Here is a 26,372-nt window from a genome sequence, read left to right as displayed (position 1 = left end):
TACAAACATGCTCTTATAAGGCTATACAGTGGTGCCCCGCAAGACGAACGCCTCGCAAGACGGAAAACCCGCTAGACGAAAGGGTTTTCCGTTTTGGAGGCGCTTCGCAAAACAAATTTCCCAACGGGCTTGCTTCGCAAGACGAAAATGTCTTGTGAGTTCCTGCGGGGTTTTTTCCCTCCCCCCCCTTTTTCTAAGCCGCTAAGCCGCTTATCAGCTGATCCGCTAATCTGCTAAAAGCCGCTAATAGCGCTAATCCGCTAAGCCGTCAATGGGCTTGCTTCGCAAGACGAAAAAAACGCTAGACGAAGAGAATCGCGGAACGGATTCTTTTCGTCTTGCGAGGCACCACTGTACTGCACTATTTCCAGATGGATCAGTTTTCGGAGAGAACACATGTTCAAAGGCCAGGCAGCTTTCAAATACTAGCTGCACTGTGTACAGCGATCACTGGAAATATCAGAACACAATGGAAGTTGCTTTATATAAGAGCATAGTATGGCCTTACCTTTAGAGAAGCTACCAGGTTCTCCCTGTGATGGTGTTCTCTGACAATAAATGTCATACATTTCTTTCACCCTGTTAGCAATTGACAAAGAAGGATCCCTGGAACAAGCCCTGGCCAGAAAAAAAATCAATTATTTTTTTTTTGTAAATTAAGAAGAAAGGGGTGATATGGTTTTTCAGAATACTATGAAGTAATACCACTTTTATCCAGCCATTGTTCATAGAATTATTTTATTTTTAACATACTGCCTTCAGCCAGGGTCTACTTAGGGTAGACCTACTGAAACTAACAAACCTATGTTAGCCTAGTCCATTAACTTCAATGGGTCTACTCTGAGTAGGACTAGCATGAAATGCCACCACAAGATGGAACTCTGCATGTTTAGTTTTGCTAATTTTATTAAATTTTGTTGTGTTGCATTTCCAACAAATAAACTGATTTACCATGGTAATGAAATACCATTAAATGCCAGTTATAAAAACAGGTGTCGTTATTTCATCCAAGAACAGGGGAGCATAAGAAGAACACAGTGTATGCTTTCTTATACACAAAGAGGCTACATGCAATCTTAAAAGGTAATTACTCCAGAGATCTGTATCTCTGCCCAAATGGAGAGAGGGGGGAAATGACAAAGCTGTTCATGCATCTGTGATCACAATACTATGTATTCTGAAGTAATATAATATCAAACTCCTTCAATTAATCTAAAAATTCTTGTTTTCTATATTTGGCTTTCCGGTCTGTAATGTTCCAGGAAGATTAGACCAACTCATTTTAAAGCAGTGATTCTACTAACCTGAAAATCTGCTCAAGATTTTCACTAGGGGCATTTTTCAGGCCTGTCAGCATTGTATGAAGTCGGGTCAAGCTGTATGTGGCTATGGAAATGGGACTTGTACACGGGTCACTCTCCTTTATATACTTTCGACCAGTAAGAGGTGTTGCTATTCTAAAGGATTTTGCCTAAACAGCAACAACATGAAAATATTTTAAGAACTGAAATTACTACAATGATTACATAAAAATTAATTATTTCATGATTCAAAATATTTTTAAGCCACTTTTCTGGGTCAAAGCCCATCTAAAGAGCTTACAAGCAAAATAAGAGACAAAGGTTAAAATTAAAACTTCAAAATGCTACAAATCAACACTTAACAAAACTGGAGAGAATGTAATTCAGTTAGACCAGGCTTTCTCAAACTCGGCCCTCCAAATGTTTTGAGGCTACAATTCCCATCATCTCTGACCACTGGTCCTGCTAGCTAGGGATCATGGGAGTTGTAGGCCAAAAACATTTGGGAGGGCCAAGTTTGAGGAAGCCTGAGTGAGACCCTCACTTGGTTAACAAGCATGATGTCTGGAATAGTTATATCTTCAGGGCCTTCCCCAAAGTCTGCAACATAGAGATTTTGTGCTGGCCCAATGGAAGGGCCAGCATGGCTGTGGGACCACCATAAAGAGGTGCATTTCCATCCTGGCAACCCACCTTGCCAACCTGAGGGTGAGCACAGCAGAAGATCTTAAAGTTATTACTGTAAAGCTTACAACCTTTACTTTGATTTGGGCCTGGAAATGCACCAGAGAAATAAATACACCCAGAGATGTAATTCTGACCATGGGCAATATGCTACTATGACTATTCTAAGGACAGACAACAACTCACCAATAGAACACACGACAGACCACACTATACTCACTCGTTCAAAATGCTCCTGCAGATTATATTTCACTTGAACTCTTTTGGCTGTTTCCATGCCTGAGGCTGTATTTAAGCATCTTCGCAAGGTTCCTATTTCTTCATCTGCATCATCTCCAAGAAATATTCGCTCATCTAGATTTCCAACTGACAATATGTACTCCTCATAAGCCTTGTTGATGGCTTTGCTATAATATTTGGGGGCGTGGGGGGAGAGATAAACAGTGTTGAGTACTCAAAATATAAGTGACTGCAACAGAACGGAGGGAAGCGTTTCACTAAAAAGGGTCTTCCTAGGCCTTTTCGCTTCTGTCATGAGAAAAGTCAAACAGGGTTAGAATTTCTACAAAGTGTTACCACAGAAAACTGTTGGATCTTTGATTCCTTCTATGATAACTTTTGCAAAGTGTAACTACTAAGCCAACATTTATTTCCTCAAAATATGGCATCAATCTAAATAGTGAGAATCAGCACTATTTTTCTAGAAAAAGAGGTGCCGGAAAGCACTATGAACACCCCTCCTTGTTCTCTTATAACTCGTGTTGCGTCGGCTTCATGCTGCATCTTTTTGCGTTATGTCCTGCAGCAACTAGGAAGTACTGGAATGGGTTACTTCCGGGTTTCGCTGCTTGTGCCTGCGCAGAAGCGCCAAATTACGCCACACGCCTGCGCACACAGTGCTTTGAGTTGCAGGCATTTCACGTTACGGACAGCCCTCCAGAACAGATCCCATCCATAACGCGAGGTACCACTGTAATGACAATAGAGTGGGGGCCAGAACTGGGTTCTGGTGAGTTCCAGTTGAAAAAATCCCTACTGAGAACTATCAAAATATAATAAAGTAACCAGCAGATATCTAACTGTATAAGATGAAACTGCTGACAGAACTGCTCTGCTCAGATTATCACCTCTCTAGTTTATGAAGCCAAGATATGGATTAACCTTTCAGGTACATATGCAGATGCCTTGTTCCTTGCTTCCCCAGGCAAGCAATCAAACCAGGAAGTCTTCCATTAAATGTAAACGAAGCCAAGATATTAAGCCAGGGTCCAGCAGCTACATGTTTGGACAAAACACTTGTTCATCCCCCAGCTTCATCTTGAACCAAGTTATGATAATGCAAACATGGGAAATGATTTGGATCTTAAGTTGATCATTTATTAATGTAGAGGAAGGGGGTGGGGAGGAGATTTCTGGAACCCTCTTCGCCACACCATCTCCCCAAATCTCCCAACCCCTAGAAGCAGATTTTTTGGGGTTAAAGGAAAAGGGGGAGTCAGAAAGAAAACTAGGGTCCAGCCATTAACTTTTAATATTTAAAGGTGAAAAGAGAGCTAGGAAAACTCAACTAACCTTGGGACTTTGGTGCACATTCAAAGGCAAATGGATTGGAAGAAGGGGTGGGATAGAAATTTAATAAATGTGTGTGTGTGTGTGTTTGTGTGTGTTTGTGTGTGTGTGTATACACACACACACACACACACACACACACACACACACACACACACAGAGTGGTACCTCGGTTTACAAACTTAATCCGTTCCAGAAACAGATTAAAATGAAACAGTTCTTAAACCGAGGTGTGCTTTCCCTAATGAGGCCTCCTGCTGCTGGTGCCCTTCCACCGTTCGGATTCCGTTCTGAGACCGAGGTAAAGTTTGCAAACCGGGACACTACTTCCGGTTTTGCGGAGTTCGTAAACCGAATCGTTCGTAAACGGTGAGGGATGTTGTGATAGATTGAGAGCAAACTAATGGAACCTCTGTATCCAGCAAATTCTGTGACTACCAATGCTATTGTTCTACAAAACTCACAAGCTTTCTCCAAAGTTTCTTAAACCGAGGTACCACTGTACATACATACATACATACACATAAACATATACATACACATAAACACATACATACATTTAGGCAATTTGTCAAGGATGCTCCTGTTTAAAATACCTTAAAAAGGTACAAATGCATTTGAGGAAGCTAAAAAATTATAGACCAGGATTTCACAAGTAACTAAAACTGAGTGGTTCAAAATATGGTGTTTTACAGGAGCAAATTTCATACCATTACCAGTGATAGACTGGGCTTCAAAACTTAGCTCTAAGCGGTGAGGGATGTTGTGATAGATTGAGAGCAAACTAATGGAACCTCTGTATCCAGCAAATTCTGTGACTACCAATGCTATTGTTCTACAAAACTCACAAGCTTTCTCCAAAGTTTCCAGGATCCAGTAAGCCCATCAGATTTTCTTCCTTTCCCTTTAGAATCTACAAGAAAACAGAACTAGTGTTAAGTGCAAGCAATGGAATAATGACAAATCATTAATGAAGCATAAAATTTTAAAATTAGTTACATACCTTTTTCTCAAAAAGTTTCCTCACATAGGGCTTCCAAAAATGTTCTTTTATACCCTTGGCTTCCAATACTAAACCATCATGTAAGGAGCAGAGCTTTTCAATGATGCAAGGAGTTTCAGACAACACCTTAAAATCTTTACTATGGAAGTCTTCAGGCAGCCCTATTATATCAAGTAGCATTGGGGGTAGGGAGGCAAGGGAGGAGTAAAAGTATTTTAATATGAAAAAAATTCCAACACTCAATCAATCTTTATTGCAGTCAAAGACCAGACAACAGAAACAGAAATAACATCAGCGACAGGTACGACATCAGCATCAAGGAGCGGACGCAGTAGGCAAAATTGAAAATTCCCTATATACTTATTTATATTAAAAATAACACTTTCTCAACTAAAATCTATGATTCAGAGTTTAAAATCAGTATTCATTCACCGACCACCTCTGTCACTGCGGCAAACATTTGGGCTTTTTTATGTGAATCAATTAGCTGTTTTATGAAGGAATTTTTGTTTCTTGAAGACTATGATACAAACCATGCTCTCTCCCTTCACTTTTCATCAATCCAGCCCTGTGTATGGATAAACAATACGTTCTTTGGCCTGCTGTATTTTCTATGGCAAGGTTAGAGAGCAATTAAATGTGCAGATAAAGCAAAAGGGTGAACAACCTGCATTATATTTAATCCTTTTTAGAGTTCCGCTCAGTGTGGTGCACCTAATCTTTCAGTCTAATATTTGGTTCACTACACTCAAAGCCAAACTAAAAAAGCAAGTTTTATTTACTTAAAAATAATGAATTTGTGGCATACCATGAGCAGCATTATATAAATATTTTTAAAACATACCTTTAAAACTAGGATTGAGAAGCTCCTTACGATTTGGGCACTGGAGAGCATTTCCATAGACTAGATCGAGGACACATAATAATAGATGGTAGGAATTGACTAAGTCATCACTGATCATAGGGAAATTGCCTGAGAGATTACAAACAAGATTTGAATTACATTTAAGAAGATTTCAGAATTCTCAAAAAAATGCAAATGACTGTAAATTTTAAGATTGGACAGTTACCAATATTACCTTACAGTCCTTTACTCATGAATCTTTTAAAAACACATACATCATTCATTTTTACTATCAAAAAAGATTTGACTGAAAAATAAAGCATGGGAAAATGTTCAGTATTGCCTCTGGGTAAATATAAAAATGCAATCTGAAATATTACATGCTCCTTTTTAGAAGTTTCAATGTTAATGTAAAAATATTACTCCTTTCTTACTGTACTTAAGTTCTCACTGTTTAGAAATCAATTTGTATTATGATATCCTACAACGTATTATAAAGAAATGTTGTTTAAAAAGCGTTCCAAACTTTAACAAGATGAGTGCAATCCTTAGAAAATTTCTCATAGAATAAACTAGACTTCTCCAACCTGCTGCCCTCTAGATGTTTTGGACTCCAACTTCCAACAGTCTCAGTCAGCCTAAGTGGTGGTCAGAATTAAATGGGAGTTGTACTCCAACAACATCTGAAGAGCACCAGCTTAGCATCAACAGTGTTCATTAATCCATGTGCATATGCAATACTGGAACAGGTATGTAAATACATTATAAATGTAAATGCATGGATCAGACACCTACTGACATCTGATTTAAAACTGTTGTCATGTAAATTACAGATAATAATACATTAATACTGTAATACTATAAACTAAAAACTGTACATATAATAACTTCCAAAGCAGGAGTGTTAGGACAACTGATATTTCAAAGTTCAGCCCTATTACTCTCTAATTTCTTATTTGCTATTTTCCTTTTAAAAAATTAAATAGCAAAAAAGTGAGAATACTGCTACTGTTTAATTGCTGCCTCAAATAAAGAACATTTCCACCTTAAAGAAACCACAAATACTGAATTACTTAAAATCTGAGAAGGAGAATAACTAATCATCAGCAACTGTATTGTTAATACTATGTTAGTTTACAGTACCTTAGCACTTGTCTTACCGCACACATTAGGCAAGAGGCTAATTCATCTGCACCAGAAATAGTAAGCAATAAATCTATATTACTTTCTGTGCAGAGAAAGGAAGTTGCAAGTGCTTATCTTTAAGCAAAGCTGGTCACACAGACAAGCCCAAACTTGTCCTTGAAATGTGGTTGCCATGATAAACGCAGAAGAAACCCTCAAAAAGCGTGCAAACAAGGTCCCATGGCTATTTGTCAACGGCAAATGAAGCCTGTGCATGTGAAACTCCATTTCACAGTTTACAAGCTACATTATCCCATTTTAAAGCCTTAAGTATTCCATGGGAGGTATCTGCCATTCTTGCAACAACAACAAAAAGCAATTTGTTCTCATGGACTGAATAATAAACTAGAAGACAGCAGCTCATTAACAGTGCTCATTAAATTGCAAGTCTTTAATACTTAAAAATAAAAAGGTTAATAAAAAAGAGATTGACAAAAAGTCCTGTAGTTTCTGACACTAACCCCTATAATCCTATTCAATTTGCTTCCACCAGTCTCCCTTTTTAGATTCATTGTCCAAGTAATTATTCTGTACTTTACTTGCAGAAGTGGGCACTTTTCAGGGTTGCAATATCTACTTTGGTTTTGAAACCCAAGATTCACTATCCAGAGCCAGGTACAAAAGGCATAGAAGAAAAGAATTGTGAGTCAATAAATTTGTTTTGAGTATCAGAATTCAGCTCACAGGGAGATGTTAAACTACAGGGAGTCAGAAATCCTTGCCAATCTACTTCAAATCATCCACCTTCTGCCCATCCCTGCTCAACTGGTATGAATCTCAGCAAGAAAATAACAGTTCTTTTTTCCTTTGAAAACAAATTCATGGTGGGTTTTGAAATAGAACACATTCTAGGAACTGTATTCCATCTCAATGAGCTGTGATGCTCATATTATTTTCTTACATTGTAACAACAGATTAAGAATGTTGTATATTTACTCAGTCAACCTTTTGACAACAGTTATCACTACAAATAAAGCAGCACATAAAGTAGGACTAGATGTTTAAAGCCAATAGAAATACTCAGTTTAGACAACAACTATTTGTACTTGTATTATAGTTGATTTAAGCCATCAGGAGTGTAAGAATTGTTAGGACAACAGTCTACAATGGGTGTAAACCAAAGCCTCTTCCACAAATTATATAGACACTTCATACCTTCAGACAAATTAGAGACACTTAAGATAAATCTATACACAAGCTTGTTAAAGAGAACAAGAAGAATGGCTATGCTATTTCCCATCAAGCTTTAAAAGGGAGAGCTTTCAGCCAATTTTCAGATACCCAAACAAGCAAGACTGTATTAAAGATACAATCCTATGTGTACTTAAAGGGCAGCAAGGTTGACTGAAATCAATAAGCTCAGAGAAACAAAACACAATGAAAATGGTAATAAAAGGGACTTTTCAGTAGTGGTTCCCAAATTGTGGAATGCTTTCCCTGGTGAGGTGAATCTTCCTTTTTAATAGCTTTCAAGAGGAACTGAAAAACATCCCTCTTTACTCAGATATTTGATGGACGGAGAGATACTGTTCTTGGAAACCCTGAAATCACTGTTTGAGACAATGATGCTGTGGGTTTGTTTGTTTTAAATACTAAACAAATAATCTTATTACTGATGTGTTTAACACTATGGGTTCCTTTGTGAGGAGGGTAGGGGTAAATATAGAATAAAGAAAGACAAACCAACACCATCAAAACAGGGACAGCATCCCTCACTAACTATGTAAGGGAAGCATGGCCATATTAATTACACTTTTTTTTTAAAGGGAAAACCAGAAGACTAGCTAACCCAGTCAAAATCCAAATGAAAAAGGAGGCAGTTATGAAAGAAAGATCATTCTACAGCTTTGGAGCAATTATTAAGGTGCATTGCTATCATCACACCTCTTAAAAGATAGTATCATGAAGGCTATGGAACACAATATTAAACATCAGTTCTTACCTTTTGCATAAACAAACAGCACCCACGAGAACTGAAAAACTTCAGAGACTGTGCAAGGCTGTCTCCTTTTTAGTAATGACGCCATAAAAAGAAACAAATTATTATATTTTCATTTATACGATGAAGGATCTCAAAAATATACCACTCCTATAGAAAAGTCAGACACACTCAGGGCTGTATTGTGAATGCTGCACACATAGATTTCCTTATTCTTTTCCTTCTAGATTGAGAGCTCAGGAGCTTTCAGGCTAAGAGGGAGATTGTGCAGCACTCAGTCCTCATAGTTCTTTGTTTCATTAAACAGGGCAAGCTTACAGAGAGTATGCATGGCCATCTAATTTTGCCCATCAGTCAGAAGCCTGGAAAGACACTTAGAAGCAGGAGAGTAACTGATGGTGGGGACAGAGAAAGGGGACAGGTGAACTAGTGCAGGTGAGTGAAGCAAGGACTGGGGAGGGCATTTCCTAAGAAGTTAGCTAACAAAAGGTACTAAACATATTTACTTAAGTTACAATGAAACTAACACGCAACTTACTTCCAATTAAATGGGGTCAGAATACAAATCTTAGTTTTTTAAACAACAACAATGTATTAATACCTTAATTAATATAAGAAATCCATACCTTTGTTTTCTTCCTCTCTGCTGGCGTGGTTGGTCATCTTGAGGGTACTTGAAAATATCCTGAAAAATGGGTTCATACTTCTTAAAAATTACAGCAGAAACTGTAAAGTTTCTTTCTAATCTTGTGGTACGTTCTCTGAACTGGGAGGGTAGATTTGCCATATCTTCCCATTTCTTCATCTTGTTAAAAAATTCTATCAAACTGAAGACATTTAGATTATCAGAAATATAGTCTTATGAAGTATCTTTCTAAAAACCGATTGTGATTTATGTAACTTTGCATGACTACAATAGAAAATATGCAAGGAATCTTAATTTTCAAACGCTTTAATAATAAATTAGGAAAACGAAGGACAGCCTCTTTCCTATTTTAAAACTGAAGTAGCTACTACTACCTGTGTTTCACTGCTGTCTATTCCTCTGAATGTTCCCTGCCCCCTCCTAAGGAGAACAACATTTATTCAATGTTACCCCCATAAAACATGTGTGATGTTTCCATTTTCAACTCTATTATAGCCTCTCTTCAATTATGGTGGTCACATATTTTGTGATTGCCTCTTAGCCAGTCCTATGGCAGACTATGCAACATCCTATAGCTCTAAGGCTACTTTAAGGGAAATTGCTATAAAAATGCTTCTTGGCGAAATAGTATATTGCCTCATATGGCATAGGCTTGTATAATTTTTGGGAGATATCTTATAATATGACTCCAACAGGGATCATACTACCCTATTTAAAGGCATGTACACCTGGAGTCCATTGGAGTACCTCCTACCATCTGAACAAAGCAGTGATAGATGAGACAAGTTAGCAGGATTTAAAAGCAATAATTACAGTGGTGCCTCACAAGACGAAATTAATCCGTTCCATGAGGCTCTTCGTATAGCGGTTTTTTCGTCTTGCGAAGCAAGCCCATTGACAGCTTAGCGGATTAGCGCTATTAGCGGTTTAGCGGCTTTTAGCAGATCAGCTGATAAGCGGCTTAGGGCTTAGGAAAAGGGGGAAAAAAGGAAAAAAACCCTGCAGGAACTCGCAAGACATTTTCGTCTTTGGAAGCAAGCCCATAGGGAAATTCGTTTTGCGAAGCGCCTCCAAAACGGAAAACCCTTTCGTCTAGCGGGTTTTCCGTCTTGCGAGGCATTCATCTTGTGGGGCACCACTGTACAACTAAAGCACACATCAAAGAAAAAGCAGCATTGATTCTAATGCACGAACATATCTTAACTTGCAAGCATAAGTGATCTCAGACTGCCTTAAGTATTAGGTCTCACCTGAGAGCCAGTCCTTCCACCTGCATTTACTTAGTAACTCTCTTTCCTTTTCTCATGCAGCTAGTCCATTGTCTTTTATCCAGGGGTGTAGGAAAGGGGGCCCCCCCGCCCCAGGTACCATCATGGAGGGGGGTGACAAATTATCAAGGAACAATTGCTGCCCTACTAGGGCGGTTCATAAAAAACTTTTTTAAAAAATGCCTGCTCCAAAGGTCTTATCTTACTACACATCCCTTAAATTGTTGTATTGCTTTTGCACGGCAATTACAGTTACCACATCAATTATTTACAATATGGAGGTGGTCCCATGCTTTCCTCTTTCACACTGTACATCATAAAAGCATGCCAGTCCACTGAAAAAGTGTCTATTTCATTCCCTTTGCTATTTTTAGTTTACTGGTTATTTTCAGAGCTTATTATCAGCCTTCTTTATGCCATGTGGTCAATGTCACATCCTCTAAGAATTTCCAATACCTAGTTGTTACTAGCTTGGCTGCTAATGAAAGATGGCAAATAAGATGCTTAAAATGCAGATTTGTATTGTCCCCTAGGTAAAGATTAAGTGAAGCCAACTTGGGCCACTGACTATATTTTGTTCAGCTATCTCTCTAATTTGATTTGAATGCTTCCTCAGGTCTCCCACATGTTCTGTGTCCCCATTATTCCCCCTCTTTCTGTCTATAATTAATCTAAGTATCCATGATCAGAAAACAATGTTCATGTATGTGACCATGTGCATGTCATTCTAGTCCTACAGTGAAATTAATGGACCTAAATTAGTCATGTTGATTAACTAATTAACTAATATCTCTTTTTTCCTCTGCTGTAAAACTTTTTACCTCAAGCGTAAGTATGAAATGGTACAGAAAACAGAACTTTGGACAAGCAGTGCTAAACAACAATGCTGATGGAAGTGAATCACTTTTTCATTACAAAAATTATTCATGCCAACATTTAAGTTGTTGATGTATGTTTGTATTATTAGTTGATATACTGCACTTAAATAAATGTTAAACAAATATCTCTGACAGGAAATAAATATAAACATACTGTTGTTACAAAGGGTCAAACCAGCAAGAGCAGTTTTAACAAGTCAAAGTGATTAAAGTCACTTGAAATATTATATTTAGCAAGGTTATCCCTGATCCCCATACAGCTAACGACCAGAGAGCATGCCTAAGTCATGATAATAGTCTCAGTAGTTTCTTACTATAGCAATTCACACATTAGTATCAATTCTAAAACTTTCTGATTTGTTAAAATAGAAGTTACCTTTGTCCTGAGCAGCGCAATATTCTTATTAAAGATACATAGTTTCCTTCAACGGTTCCTCTGCTCACTGTTGGGACAGCTTTTCTGCAAGCCACGTATAAAGAACATGCTAGCCAATGTAGATCATTTCCCTGTTACATTAAAAGAAGCAAAAGCAGAAGTTGACTCCTCTCTAACTCATATGTCTAAAACAGAAAGGCTTTATTTTGTTACAGCAGGCGTTGCTAACCTATGCCCTCCAACTGTTGCTAGATTACACTCCATGTTCACTCGAGCTGTTGAGAGTTGGAGTGCTAACATTCGAAGCGCTACATGTTAGCCACTCCTGAACTACAGATAAGATGAATGATCAGGGAGTGGAATGAGGTTTCAAAGAGCTACATCATGACATGTTAAACTACTCTCTGAACAGAAAGCATCAAGGCCGTAACACAACCAGCTTTTTAAAATTATTTATACTTATTAGCATAATATGGATTCTCTATGTGCCTCTTGGAAGTTCCTTCAGTTTAAAATACAGTTTGCCACCCAGTGTGGGGCAGAGGAGCTGCATTGGAGAAACACAAGCTGAAATCCCCTTTGGGCACACACAACCTATTGCACAGTTATTTCGAATCCCAGCTTATATGTCAGTAAAGTCTTATAAAGCAGAGGGTGTGAAGTAACAAACCACATTAGAGAAGTAGCATTCACTGAAATGAAATTGCTAAGAGGCAACTGGACACAGAAAATATTTAGCAAAGTCAGAGATTAAAGCAAATATAAGACTATATTTGCAAGAGCAGCCTTTCCATCAGTAGAGGGAGAGAGGTAGGATTGCAGGGTATCTCCATCAGCTGTGCTGAAATGCATTTTTTTTTTTTTTGGCACCTCCTTCCCTTTAAATCTTTCTATTTTTGCTGGTCATTACAGTAATTCTTCAACCAAGTAATAGTGCTTGAGATTTCTCTTTCACTTCTCCCTTCCAATCCCTTTCCCTTTTGTGTTGTCTCTTTTAATGTAAACCTGTTAACAGGTACTATCCTATCACTGATAGTTATAAGCCATTCTGGGAGTCTGGTTTTTGGCTGAAGGCCAAAATAAACATGCTTTAAATAAACAAAACATTTTAAAATACAAAGAAAGCCTTTTCAACATTTCTTGTATACAGGGTCTTGTTAGTTTTGCAAAGACAGCCCTCACTGTCAGCAGTGTCAGCTGCATGTTGTTCTGGTTTAAATCCGGCCTAGCATTGTAACGATATATAGGTGAGGAAAAGACCAGAGAATAGAACTTTAAAATAAAAGCAGTTGTGGGAAATATAGGGCTACTGTTGAATTAATTACATTTCTCAAAAGCATGAATTGATAATATCCAAAAGTAATAATCTTTTCAGAGAAAGCATTAGATTTATCAAAAGCAGTTCTGCAAATAACAACTTCAAAGTTAAATTTCTGTTTATTTTCTTAATGTAATTTATCATTCTGAAAATGTGTTTTCATTTATCATCCCTAAAGTGTGTTTTCATTTATCATTCCTAAAGTGTGTTTCCAAGTGTATCAAGTGCTGTACTACTACACTTTCACATCCCTTTCAATCCACTTCAAAATACACATTCTACAGAGAAGTACTCTCTTGGCCTGAAAACCAGGGGTCCTTTACTCTGATTCTACAGAGCAATTAATAAAACGTCTGGATTAATTAACACAGGGTACAAAAGTGTCACATTCACGTATGTTACATAAGACTGGGATGGAGATGAAAAGAAGATTAGAAATTAAAAACCAAGAGGTTGCCTACAGACAACTATTTTGACTGGTAAATTATTACAGCAGGCATACAGCCATGTGGTAAATGGAACAGGAATAGACAACCTGCAGCCCTTGAGATGCTGGTGAGCTATAAATGTCACCATCCCTAATCATCTGCCATTTTGGCTGGATCTGATCAAAGTTGGAGGACCATAGTGTCCACACCATTGGGTAAATTCTACCTCTGTCAAAGCCCCTTTCTGGTGGGATATATAATTCTACCTCATGGTCTCCACCCCACTACCCAAGCTAAGGACACACCCCCTTCCCTCAAAGCCCCTCCAATCAAGGTTTATTTCTAATTCACTGCCTCTACCACAACTCTGTCTAAGATTATCCTATCTAGATTTACTTCTGCTTCACGACTCTGCCCCTCTACAAAGTCAAGGCCAATCCCCTCCACCACAAGCCCTGCCCACTGCCAAAGCTCTTTCTGCCAAGCAGTAATTTTTTTCTTGGAAAAAAACGTGGGGGAAGTTAGCTAGTTAGTTTATTGTGGGCCCAGTCACAATGCCACCTCCCACCCAGGGTAGTGGCTAAATGTAAGCCAAACTCAAGCAGACATTGATCTGGACTGGAAATGGTCACAACTGACTGCAGATATAGGTGGGTTTTTGGCTCAGGTATTGGGTATATATCCGTTCTATCCCCCCACCCCCAAATTATTTAATTTAACAAAAGTAAGGGAACTCAGTTCCCCAGAGTTCCTGCTCAAAAAACGCCCCCTGCTGCCAAGATGAAGTTCTACTTTGTGACCACGCCCCTCCGTAAAGGCCCCTCCCCTTTCACACAAGCCCCTCCCCCTAAGCAGCACCCCGCCCCTCCCCCTACCTCCAGGGTGTAATTCCTCCTCATGCTCTGGTAGCTCAGCCAGGCCTCAGCTCGGGCGCGCTCGTCCATGTTGAGGCTGCTGCACAGGTCCTCGTAGCGCTGCCGGGTGTCTCGCTCCGCCTCAGCTGCTGCTGCCGCCGCCGCCGCTTCCTCCTCCTCCTCTTCGTCGTCGTCCTTTTTCTCCTCATCGCCGTCCGCTGCTCCTTCTTCTTGGACGGGGGCGTCGGTTATGGCGGCCCCCGCTTCCTCTGCGGCCGCTGTCGTCGCTCGGGGTGAGGCGACGGGGCTCGGCGAAGGAGCGCCCCCTCCGGCGGAGGCAGTGGCAGACGCGGCTGCCTCCTCTTCTCCTTCGTCTCCGCTCAGCATCGCCACTGACGGGCGTGGAGAGGATGAGGAGAGCGGAAGGCGGCGGCGAGGGTCGCGCGCAACAACGCCGGCGAACTCGAGAGCCGCGGCTCGCGCACAGGGGCGGACTGCGCCTGCGCAGCGGGTTGTTTTCGTGCGTTTGAAGCGAAGGTTGGGTGGAAAGAGAGAGGCCGATGCCGAGCTGGACCCCTCCTTCCCTCAGCCGCCACAGCCGCGGCGTTCGAATCTAAACACCTCGTCTCCCTCAGCCCCCCCCCCACGGCCCCGCCCCTCACCGCTCTGCTCATTGGGCAAGGGCGCGCCCACGCGAAGCCAATCAGCGTGCTGCTGTCTGCGCAAGAGATTTAAAAGTCAAGAGCGGCGGGGAGGGGAGCGGAAGTGGGAGCGTTCGTTTCTTCTGGGAACTACAATTCCCATAAAGCGTCAGCCTCAGTGAGGGGCGGGGCGAAGTGGGAAACGTGTAATGTGTCATTTTCCTCCTCCATATCAATACCAAAGGAAATAAATCGATTACCACTGATCGCCAGCTGTCTCAGAAATGATAGGATCTTACACGTTGGACACTAACTGTTTAGTTGGGGACTGTAATCATAGTACATCACATCAGGCTTTTTCTTTCTAAGTTTCACGGCGAGGTCTTTTAAAAAAACGAAATTGACACACCCACACTCAGCAAGATACAGGCCTCAATTTTGTCCCCTGTAAAAAATATAGAAAATGACTGGATAAAACCGGTAGTTTGCTTTTTCACAATTCCTGGTTTTTTTAAAAAAATATGGTGCGGATGCCCATCATGGATAAAGGTAGTAGTGTGGTGGGTGGCAGCAGCGATTCAAGGGAATGGGATAGAAAAACAGCCCAGATACCTCAAGTATTATATGCTGGTGTGGACTGCAAGAAGCCAAGTGGCAATTAAAATTTGGAAAGAAATACCTCCCCCTCTAGAACCACTTACAGTTCGAACTAGGCTCATAGTGTTAATTTAGGGGCCATGTATAGGCTTACTCCATTTCTTGTCTTGTTTTCTGATCTGTAGCATGCCCATAATCAAGTAAACCCCTTGTTTATAAATTTAAAAGTATTTGCCATGTTTACATTCAGACAAATGAGAAATGTTATACAATTCCTATAAGCACATGCCTACCAACTGTATCCATGGTTTGTAAATATCTGAAAGGCTGATGCAAGCTTATTTTCTGCAGCTCCAGAGGGTAGGAGCTGAACCGAAGGATTCAAATTGCAAGGAAGGAAATTCTGATTAAACATTATAAAAAACTTTCTGATGGTAAGAGCTGTTCAATAGTGGAACAGATTACCATGGAAGATGGTCATTCTCCTTCATTTGAGGTTTTTAAACAGTTGCTGGATGACCTCAGCCAGGGATAATTTGGCTGCGATTCCTGCATTGCAAGAGGTTGGAAGATGACCTCTAGGATCCCTTTCAACTGCAGTTATATGATTCTTTTTGCATTGCACCCACCCCCTAGCCAAAAGTAATCTACCATGGGTGTTAGGATACAGAATGGCTGTCAGCAACAACCATTTCCTCACTGCACTGCTTAATTTGTATTTTTATAACTTCCATAGAAAATGGCAGAATATATTTTATATAAAATTATTCACTATCAGATATGGTAACAAAACAAAGTTAATTCTAGAGTTTGAGAGTATGCAGTGTCCATATGACATTTCTAACATGGTATTGTAGCAAAACCAGCGTTGGCTGAAGGAAAGAACTCCACGCCCTGTTATCACAAAAATGCATGCCATGAGTCTAGGTTAGATGCCTCAGTATGTTTGCAAAGATCTCAAGGCAGCATCTAGCCATACAGCCTTATACTTTTAGTTGATAACAGTTCTTTGCACCTACACCAAGTTGCTTCTGAAATTTAGGGTAATCCCCAAACCAATTTGATGTAGTGCAGATGAAAGTGTGGAAAATTTATATGCAAACAATTCCCAACCTGCTGGATTAACTCTTATTATATTTTAATCATATAAACCTAAGAATCATTTTAAATTAGCTAGCACTGTCCTCCAATTTATGAGGTTCAAAAATTAATGATGTGCCGTAACACAGATTGGACCTAATGCACATCTTTTAGTTCCATGAAATCAGTTTGATTATGCATTTTCAGGTAACTGGCAAATGCCAAGGTGCAGTTGTGTATTGCATCAATCCTACAATGTTCTTCAAATTATACTCTAATGATAACGTATAACTGAATGAACCTTTGGGAAGAAGCACATTCCACCACTAATTGCCAAGACAAGTGCAGGATGCAGAACATTTTCTAGTATTCAGCATTCACGTGGTCACTAAACTATAGCCTTTAGTTTAAAGTATTTCTTGATGTTTTAATACAAAATCTTACTATATAATACCTCTGGCAAGACAAAACTATTTTGACAGCTCATATTACCCGCACATTCAGTATTAGCCGCTCATATGAATTGCAGAAAATTGTAACCACAAATTCTTTAAATACTGAATAACCGCAGATGTTTAGCTCCTCCGATATTGCTGTAACAACTATTTACTTTCTGCTCAAGCTTAACTACATTGTGTGATAACTAAAAGGCATTTTTAATGTATTGAGGCCAACATCATGGGTTGTCAAAGAATATGTTTAATAAAAAATAATTAAACTTCCATTTGCTCTATAGAACATCATAGAAAGTAATTCAATAAATTACAAATGACTTTAAGACGCTTTTTCAACTACAAGAAAGCAAATTCAGACTACACAGAACACAACTGGCAAATATTGCAAAATGTCCAAAAGAAAAACAGGACTAAGACGGATCATGAAGCCTGAAACAAGGGATAGAAATACAAGGCAATAAGAGCTAAATTTCTTTTTAGTCACTACCAACATACACTTCTTCACCATATTGGATATCTTTTGTACTGAAATTTCAGTATTAATGTAATTCTAATAAAGGCTCCTTTACAACCCTTGACTTTATGCAGTCACACTTGCATATTGTTTAGCCGACAGAGCTACATATTTCTCACCTTTCAGCTGATGCTGATTAAAAAAAACACACCTTTACTTCATATTCAAATCTTTCAGTCACACATTGAAACTGTAAAATTTCCTTATTACAGAGAGATATCACTAGAATGGTAAGTAAAATTCACTTGACCATAATTAGGAAAATACTTTATTTCATAAATTTATTAAAAATTATGTTTAGGATTTCTTTTGGGGGGAGGTACGTAGGGGTATGGTGCAAAGTGATATTGTTGAAATACTCCATTGACTAAGTCAACAACCGTGTTTGGAAAACTTTGGCTATATCATGGATACATACAAGATAAATAAAAGTGCTATATTACAAAGGGCAAAATATTAAATATGTAATACATCCTTTCATGATGAATAATTGCTACCCCTTTTCTTGTGGCATGTTTTGACTATTGCTAAGACACTGAAGGGCCAAACAAGTCATACTATTCCGGGGAGGGAAAATACAGTAAACCAGCACAATCCAAATGATACTTTTATAACTGTAATTACATGTAATACTGCTTTCTAGTCAAAGGGGTTAATAATTTTGCATGTACAAACTTTATTTTTATTGGTAAAGATCTTGGTAAAAAACAACACAGTCTTGTTTACTGTACAAGCAAGCAACAGAACTGTATCAAAATACTAAATTATTTCCTTTTGAAAAGATTTGTCACTGACTATATCATCAGTATTTTTTTACCCATTCACTCAACTTGCCTATTCTTGGACCACAAGTGAAATTAATACAAGCTCACACCTTTTCACCTCAGTTCCACTGTATGGTGTGAATCTGTGATTCTACCATGTCAGAGTAATAGCAGCTTCAGCAGAACAAGGAATCCTATTACATATCTGATTTTATGCATCAAGGTTCTAAGGATCTGTATTCAAACAGATGCTTTATAAGCACTGTCATACCATGGTTACATGGAACACATTTCTCACATCATTGTTGAAAGTGCTTTTTAAAAGTTAAGTTATTGGGCAACTCAGCATTATTACAACTAACAGATAGATGATACCCTAAATTTTGATTTTGGGTAACATTATTCTACATAGTCAAATCCAAACCTGTAGAGAAATATGAGTATTTTTAAACATGACTACATTTCCTCTTACCATTATTAACTGGTAACTACAGGAGTTTACATGACAAACATACACAAAAGAGAAACAAACAAAACAAACAAGCCATTTTCACAAGGATCTAATCCTTATCCTTATAACATGAAGTATGCAGTGTTGAAGTGGCACTTTGAGTTATTTCAGCTTGTGGATACAGCTCCTCAACAACATGAAGGCTGTAGAAGGAGCAAAATCTTAACATTAAAAAGGTATCCATGGTGTCGAAGAAAGTAAGAAAGGGATTTTTGTGACTATTATTACAAGAGTGCAACTGGTAATGGTAATTTCCCTTGCAAAATTAACATACACAGGATGCCTTTAAAAAGCAAAGCAGAATATGAAAACAAGTAGAGAAACCAATGTAAACTTCCTAAACTAACTCAGCTGAGGTAACAAGTAGCCAATCTAATTGGCTGAATGGGAAACTTTTCTTTTAAAACAGAGTTGTACCTGAATTGGAAACATCAGCAGTGCATCACAACACTAGAGCATTTTCTGGTAATTAAAACAATGGATGGTGATGTAGTTTCTACAGCTTTCATGACATTCATTAGCTGCCCAAATTATTGCTGAGTTTTGATCTGTAAATTATAGGTGTCAAGGAGGCTGTAAAACTATATTCAAATTAAATCAATAATGCGCATAAAGAATTTTGTGTTCACTACAAATATATTAAATATACAGCTCTTACTAAGCATTTTTTAAAAATTAACCCCCAAACAAAATTATAATGCCTTTTGCTGTAATCCTTTTTTTTTTTTTTACACAATTGTGTATTTGATAGTACATACAAGTTCAGAAACTTATGAACTTCAAGAAATATTACATGCAAAACGTCTTTGAAAGCAGTTTGCACTTCTAAACAAATACTGAAATGTTCGGTCATTAAATTATTGATGCACTCACTCAACACTGGTTATTTACAACAAAATAATTCAAGAATAAATTCAAAATCAGTTTATAATTTAAGTGCAGAGTTTGGGGTCAGTCTTCATCACTAGAATCCGAATCCTCAGACGAGGACGATGTACTGTCTGACCCAGAGGAAGCATCGGCTTTCTCTGAACCCTCATCTGTGCTGTTTTCATTGCGAGAGCTAGGCTCTGCTCCCCTTTTGTCTTCTTGATCTTTAACTCTAGAATTTTCCTCCTTTTCTTCTGTTTGCTTGGCTGTGCCTGTGCCATTGTTTTCATTGTTCTGTACATCAAAAATATTGGATTGGGACAAAGCTGGGATATGGAGATTAAGGCCTGGAGTGAGAAGCATCCCTGGATAAAGTATATTGGACAACAGTAAGGGGTTAAGAGCAAGGGGGCTGGCGGCTGCAGCAGCAGCAGATGATGTGGAAGGAGAACCCGACACAGAGTTTTCTCCACCATTATGTGCATTTTGGCTCTCTGTCCTTTCTTTTTTCCCGTCGGGCTCTCTTGAGTCATTTCCCTTTTTTTCCTCGGAAGCAGATTCTGTAGATTTTGTGAGGAGTCCTCCCATTCCTAGCAAATTTGGTAAGCCAGCCATTCCTGAAAGCAGCATGGGAAACACAGCAGCCATGTTTTTCGCCTCCCCAGCAGTGTTCAAACTAGTCGGCATTCCCATTAAGCCTGCTGTCACTTGCAGTGACTGAAAATTTTGCAGATTTTGCTGTAAGGCCTGGAGAGTAGATAGATCCACCCCTGGCAGCAGCCCATTGGCTAACAAAGGGTTGACCGGTATGCTTGCTGCTGCTGTCGCTGCAGCAGCAGCTGCCTTGGCAATCTCGCTTTTAGGTCTTCTCCCTCTCCTGCTTACTTCCTCTCGCACAACAGGCCCTGTGAGAATACGGTCAAACATGCTTTCAGGAAGAAATCCCTAAGGGGGGAAAAATGAAACTTGGGTTATTGCATTCTTTAATGCAGCTACTATTTCTGCATCTTAAAAATATGCTGTAGCTAAATTGAGAAAATAAGTATTAAAATCAATTTCAAATATAGCAATCTGCCGATAATATGGTAGAATAGATATAGCATAGTTAGGAATGTTAGCTGGAAACCAGAAAAATAATTCAAATAAAATCATTTGCAAAAGCTGCCTTTTACAGCTTTTGAACTTTACTTTATATAGTGCCTTCAGTGTACATGGCACATAACAATACAAATAAGCAAGAGTGGTCTCAAGACTCAAAATTATCCTAGTTGTTTCCAAACTGCTTAAAACAGGGATCACACTGCTTTAAGGCTAACCTGCTTTCTTTGGTAAGTAAAGCTACAAAATTATGACACCCCCTCTAGTACTCACAGATTGTTTTACAACATCTGCCCATTCAGGAGCTACTCCATATTCAGAATTCTCTTTCAGGAATCTGCACAGGTCCTTCAGTGGTGGAGCAAAAGCACCTCCTACCTGAAATGTAAGGATCAAAAATGGATCAAACATTTATCAGTATACTTCATGGATCCAACACTCAGTTTGCACTCATAGCTTAACAAGCTATCTTGTTTCTGTCTGTGCTAGAATAGTTATGGTGACACTAATAATAATAATAATAATTTATTATTTATACCCCGCCCATCTGGCTGAGTTTCCCCAGCCACTCTGGGTGGCTCCCAATCAAGTATTAAAAACAATACAGCGTTAAATATTAAAAACTTCCCTGAACAGGGCTGCCTTCAGATGTCTTTTAAATAATAATAATAATTTATTATTATTATTATTACTACTACTACTACTAGTATTACTACTACTATTATTACTATTATTATTATATTTATACACCACCCTTCATCATAAGATCTAAGAGCAGTTCACAGAATTAAATACAGGAGAAAAACAAGTAAATAATTAAAACAAAACAGCAAAACAATAACCCTTCCATCCCACAGACACATTTAAAAGGTTGTAGAATATTAATCAGCCAAAAGCCCGGTTGAAGAGGAATGTTTTTGCCTTGGGAGAGCATTCCACAAACGGGGAGCCACTACAGAGAAGGCCCATTCTCGTGTTGCCACCCTCTGGAGGAGGCACATAAAGAAGGGCCTCTGATGATGAAAGCAGAGTCTGTGACGGTTTATATAGGGAGAGGCAGTCCTTGAGGTAGGGCACCAAGCTGGCATGTCTCTGGATGACAAAAGTTAAAGAAATACCTTTCTAGCATTCCTTCTATTGATTAGTTGAACACGTTCTTCCCCAGTAAGGCTATTAATATCCAGCTTATTAGGATTGCGACAACGGTGCCTTTTTTGTTTGGGTCTTCCTTCATGAAGCTGCATTTTCTGTGGTAGCAGAATTAAATATATATATATATGTGAGTGCTCACTATTATTCAAGCTGCTTATGAATAACATATTTATGCTTAAGGACCTACTTAACAAAGCTTTTACTTCTTAAATATGCTGCACATTAAGTTTTATATTAAACACCACAATATTTTAAAATGGCCTCAAACCATGCTAAAATTATCATATATGTACTCATAGCGTGTTCAAAATTACAACCCTATATTAAAAGATGAATATTACACAGAATTTGCTTGCTATATTCAAATATCACAGCACAGTTAGAATGAATGGAAATACTTACAGGAATAAAAGCTCCTAAATCTTCAACATAGCCAGGATGTTCATTGAACCATTTCTCCAAATCTTTTCTTTTAGGGGCATCATCGCCTGCAAGTCTTGTTCCATCTTTCAAGTTAATAACTGGAACTGGGCTTTCTGCATCACACACGCCGTGGGATGGTACATATGGAAGTGCTGGGTTTATTCCTGGAGCAACCTGAGGGACATTAATGCTATGGCAAACCTGCAGAAATACAAAGTGTTATGAGTACTGTTCTACTTAGTTCAGGTATAGGCAAACTTGGCCCTCCAGATGTTTTGGGACTACAACTCCCACTATCCCTTGCTAACAGGACCAGTGGTCAGGGATGATGGGAATTGTAGTCTCGAAACATCTGGCGGGCCGAGTTCACCTATGCCTGACTTAGTTGATTGGAGATTGCTGATTGCAGTCTGAGAGCTCTCTCTCGAGCTGCATCAACAGTAGTGTCCAAATCAAAGGAAGTACAGTAATAGCACTACTCTATTCCACCTTGGTCAGACCACACCTGGAGTAATGTGTCATGTTCTGGGCACCACCATTTAAGAATGATATTGACAAGCTGGAACAAATGTAGAGGAGGGCAACCAGAATTATAAAGTGTCTGGAAACCAAGCCTTAGGAGGAATGGTTGAGGGAGTTGGGTATGTTTGGCTTAGATGAAAGGAGACAGAGAAGAGATGATAGCCACCTTTAAGTATGTAAAGGAAGATGGAGCAAGCTTGTTTTCTCCTGCTCCAGAGGGTAGGACTTGAACCAATGGCTTCAAGTTACAAGAAACTAAATTCTGATTAAACATGAGGAAGAAGACTGGAAGTTTTAAAGCAGAGTTTGGATGACCACCTGTCATGTACAATCTAGCTGAGATTCCTGCACTGCAGAGGGTTGGGCTGCATGACCCTTGGGGTCCTTTCCAACTCTATAATTCTATGAAGAAAACCTAGAGATAGATATTTAATGGAAAGCAAACATCACATTTACATATTCAAGATGTCAACCCTGCTAAAAAGTTTTGTCTTGCAAAAATATGTGAACCTGATTAAATAAGATGCTGGATGGGAATGTCAATGCATTTTGTAATATCAATGCCAAAGCTAATACCAGTAGTACAATACAAGAAATCTACTGAAGCAGGCTGGCAGGCGGGCTTCTATATGGCCAATCTAAAGACATTGAAGCCTTCAAAATTAATAACATTTACATCAGAACAGCATGTATACTTAAAATATCAATTCACATCTGCTTACGTGGTTAGGTGCTTTGTTTCTATTTATAAACAGGATATCTACTCCTTCCACATTCTTCCTCCTTCCTCTCCTCTTTTTCATTACAGGCTGGTCATCAACTATTATTCCATTTGCAGTAGCTGTTGATTGACTGGAAGTTCCTAATCAAATTAACAGTTTCATAAAATTAGCAACAAAATACTTTTTTTCCAAATGAATATGAACAACTGTAAAAGCAGCAACAAAAAAAGTCACTGAAAGTAAAATGAATTTATAGAAAAAGGTTCTAGTGTATCTATGAGACAGAGTTTTACTCTGAGTAGGCCCATTCAAATTAAGAACATGACTAAGGTTCATTAATTTATCTGGACATACACTGAAGAAAAGTTAGTTCAATACCCCCAGGGGTGGAGGAAGGGGTGTGTGGTGGAGGCGGACTGCCCTGGGTGTCTTCACTGAGGGAGGTGACATTTGACGCACCGCCTACCTGCGACTCCCAAGCCTACCCCGAGCCATCGGCGGAAGAGGGGGAGTTGCAACACTTTGCCAGTGGCATTCTCCCCATTCCCCTTCATTTTGACAGCTTGGGGGAGGGTTGGGAGTCGTGGGGGGCGGCACGCCGAATGTCCGCCATGGGCAGCTCACTCTGCCCCTGGCTGCAGGGCATGTGTGCCGCTCCATGCGCCCCAGGGGCTATTCTGCACCTGGGAGGACACCCTTCGTGCCCCGCTCCCCTCGGGAGCGTTCTCCGCCCCCCTCGGGAGCGCATCCACCCTGGGCAGCACGGGCATATGCCCCGCCGCTGTACCACTCCAGGATTATGTGGCATACATATTAATACTGATGTCAAAGTACCCAACTGCAATAGGCTCTATATTCTTTTCTCCCCGCAATTACAACCTGACACCAGGGGAATAACAGGCCTGCAAACATACAGATTGTAGCCTAGTATATCTTGTCAAGGCCAAAGAAAACCTCAGCATTTTCTCAGCTCACTTATCACCATTACTTTATGCTACAGCTCTTCCTTCAAAATAGTTGCTATTCAGCCTTGTAAAGCTGTAACATTCTTACTTATTTGAGTTAGGTTCTAGATAGAAGAACACCATCCAAATTATTTGAAGTGTATGCATTCTTTCACTTATGCAATCATCAATGGCAGTAATAGAATAAACTTGTTCATAAATGTTCCAGAGTTAGGGACAAGCAAGTGAGGTAGCCACATTTACTGATAACACTAAATTGTTCAGGGAAGTTAAGAACAGAAAGGGTTGTAAGGAGCTACAAAACAATCTCTTCAAACTGTACCACATCATACTGTAAACGGGGACTTGATTGAATGGTACTTTATAACATTCCTTGTTAAGAGAGCCATGGAGAGAGATTCTGGTCTTCTCTCTCTCTGACATACCAATTTAATATGTGCGGGGAACGCTTTTGTGTATGACATAGCATCCAGCTGAGCACCTACCTGAAATATGAAGTGTCACAGCACAGAACCAAGCTTATCACATTAGTAAAACTAATGTGACAAACAGTTAAACAGCTTGGAATGGCAATCCAAAAATTATTAATACAATATCTAAGTAGCAAACCTTTTGGCATTAGACACTGGCTTTCACACAATGCTTACCCAACTCTGGCAAAGACTTTGGGAAATTGGCAAGGCTGGTCTCTGAAGCATTCTGGAGTTCCTGTAGCCTGGCAAGGTATTGCTGCTGTCCTAATGTACCATCTTCACTTTCAAATGGTCTTTTCTGAGAAAGTCCCTGCTTCTGAAAAATTAATTTCAAACCCCCTTCCTGTTGAACAAACATGAGGGTTAGCACATTTCTTTGGGAAGAACAAACCAATGAAATAGTTTAAGATCTTCATTTGCAATTTCAAGAAGAATTGATCTTCTCTCACACACGCATCTAAGTAACTGGCAGCCTTTAGTCAGGTACAGTAATGACTGCAACTGAATACTTTTATAAATAAGTATGTATTAAAACATAAATTTGTGGATATCAAGTTAATTATTATAAAGGGTTTGTATTCATTAGTATGTATTACTATTAACCTTTTACCATAAGAGCCTAAGGTATTCTGAGTATGTGAATAATTGTTCTGATTTGTTCACCAAGGGCATTTAAAAACTGGATATCTGGAAGTTCCTGTTTTCAGACATTCAAGACTGAGTTCAGAAGAGCTAGACACTCTGGAAAGCACCTTCAGCACTAAAGACAGCAGAAGAAAGGCTATATGAGAAAGCATCCCACCAGCAAGGCTTCAAAAGTCCAAGAATTGTTGTCATTTGTTGATCAATTCTGAATTTTTTTTTAAAAAAAGGGGGGATGCCCCATAGAAATTTATCCCAAAATACCCATAAATGTGTGTGTGAAGGAAATAAGATTGAGAGCAGGCAGCCACTTGTAGGTAAAGCATGCTGCACACCGCAATCGCAATCAGGTCCTAGGGCGATAAAAATAAACATACGTCATTGATTTTCACTGTAAACTCCTTTTCCCGTACATGCTTCTTCACCTTTGACATCTGTGGTGACTGATCATTTTCTTCTTTAACATCTGCACTTGGAGGTGTTGGTACACTGGGCTCACTGTACTCTGCAGCGGCACCCGGGCTGTCTAAAAGCTTGGTGGTATAAAATGAAGCCACGGTATTGCTGTCGTAACTTCTCCGTGCCGAAGGCCATTTACCTTTCAATACTGTTTGACAAATACTATCCAGACGGTTAATCATAACCCGATC

At 39.2% G+C, this 26,372-nt stretch overlaps 2 protein-coding genes and 1 long non-coding RNA gene across 14 annotated transcripts in view; 1 reads left to right on the top strand and 2 right to left on the bottom strand.

The window, feature by feature from the left end:
• The window catches only part of RBL2 (RB transcriptional corepressor like 2), a 27,436-nt gene extending 12,564 nt beyond the window's left edge, over positions 1-14,872 (bottom strand). Inside the window, exons 1-10 of the mRNA XM_079988719.1 lie at positions 14,315-14,872; positions 11,694-11,824; positions 9,152-9,352; positions 8,529-8,593; positions 5,402-5,530; positions 4,558-4,718; positions 4,403-4,467; positions 2,206-2,392; positions 1,305-1,471; positions 509-618 (exon numbers count right to left, since the gene is read on the bottom strand). Of these exons, the coding sequence (XP_079844845.1) occupies positions 509-618; positions 1,305-1,471; positions 2,206-2,392; positions 4,403-4,467; positions 4,558-4,718; positions 5,402-5,530; positions 8,529-8,593; positions 9,152-9,352; positions 11,694-11,824; positions 14,315-14,680 (1,582 nt within the window). The 5' untranslated portion in view covers positions 14,681-14,872. The remainder of the gene's footprint in view (positions 1-508; positions 619-1,304; positions 1,472-2,205; positions 2,393-4,402; positions 4,468-4,557; positions 4,719-5,401; positions 5,531-8,528; positions 8,594-9,151; positions 9,353-11,693; positions 11,825-14,314) is intronic.
• On the top strand, positions 14,842-26,107 carry LOC307223150. Its single transcript, XR_013841993.1, has 2 exons — positions 14,842-14,970; positions 25,748-26,107. It is a non-coding gene; the product is annotated as an uncharacterized lncRNA (long non-coding RNA).
• CHD9 (chromodomain helicase DNA binding protein 9) overlaps positions 17,293-26,372 on the bottom strand; it is a 74,030-nt gene continuing 64,950 nt past the window's right edge. For 6 of the 12 annotated variants that reach the window (XM_079988681.1, XM_079988677.1, XM_079988682.1 and 3 more), the window contains 7 exons: positions 26,100-26,372; positions 25,255-25,423; positions 23,643-23,782; positions 22,378-22,599; positions 21,942-22,070; positions 21,097-21,201; positions 17,293-20,670 (listed from right to left, as the gene is read on the bottom strand). In XM_079988681.1, the coding sequence (XP_079844807.1) occupies positions 19,807-20,670; positions 21,097-21,201; positions 21,942-22,070; positions 22,378-22,599; positions 23,643-23,782; positions 25,255-25,423; positions 26,100-26,372 (1,902 nt within the window). In that variant the 3' untranslated portion in view covers positions 17,293-19,806. The remainder of the gene's footprint in view (positions 20,671-21,096; positions 21,202-21,941; positions 22,071-22,377; positions 22,600-23,642; positions 23,783-25,254; positions 25,424-26,099) is intronic. The other 6 variants (XM_079988685.1, XM_079988686.1, XM_079988678.1 and 3 more) reach the window with 4 other exon arrangements.

This window comes from Podarcis cretensis (assembly GCF_951804945.1).
Source record: "Podarcis cretensis genome assembly, chromosome: 8".
NCBI lineage: Eukaryota > Metazoa > Chordata > Lepidosauria > Squamata > Lacertidae > Podarcis > Podarcis cretensis.
Note: the sequence above shows the minus strand (reverse complement) of the source record. Positions and strands in the feature narration are given on the sequence as shown.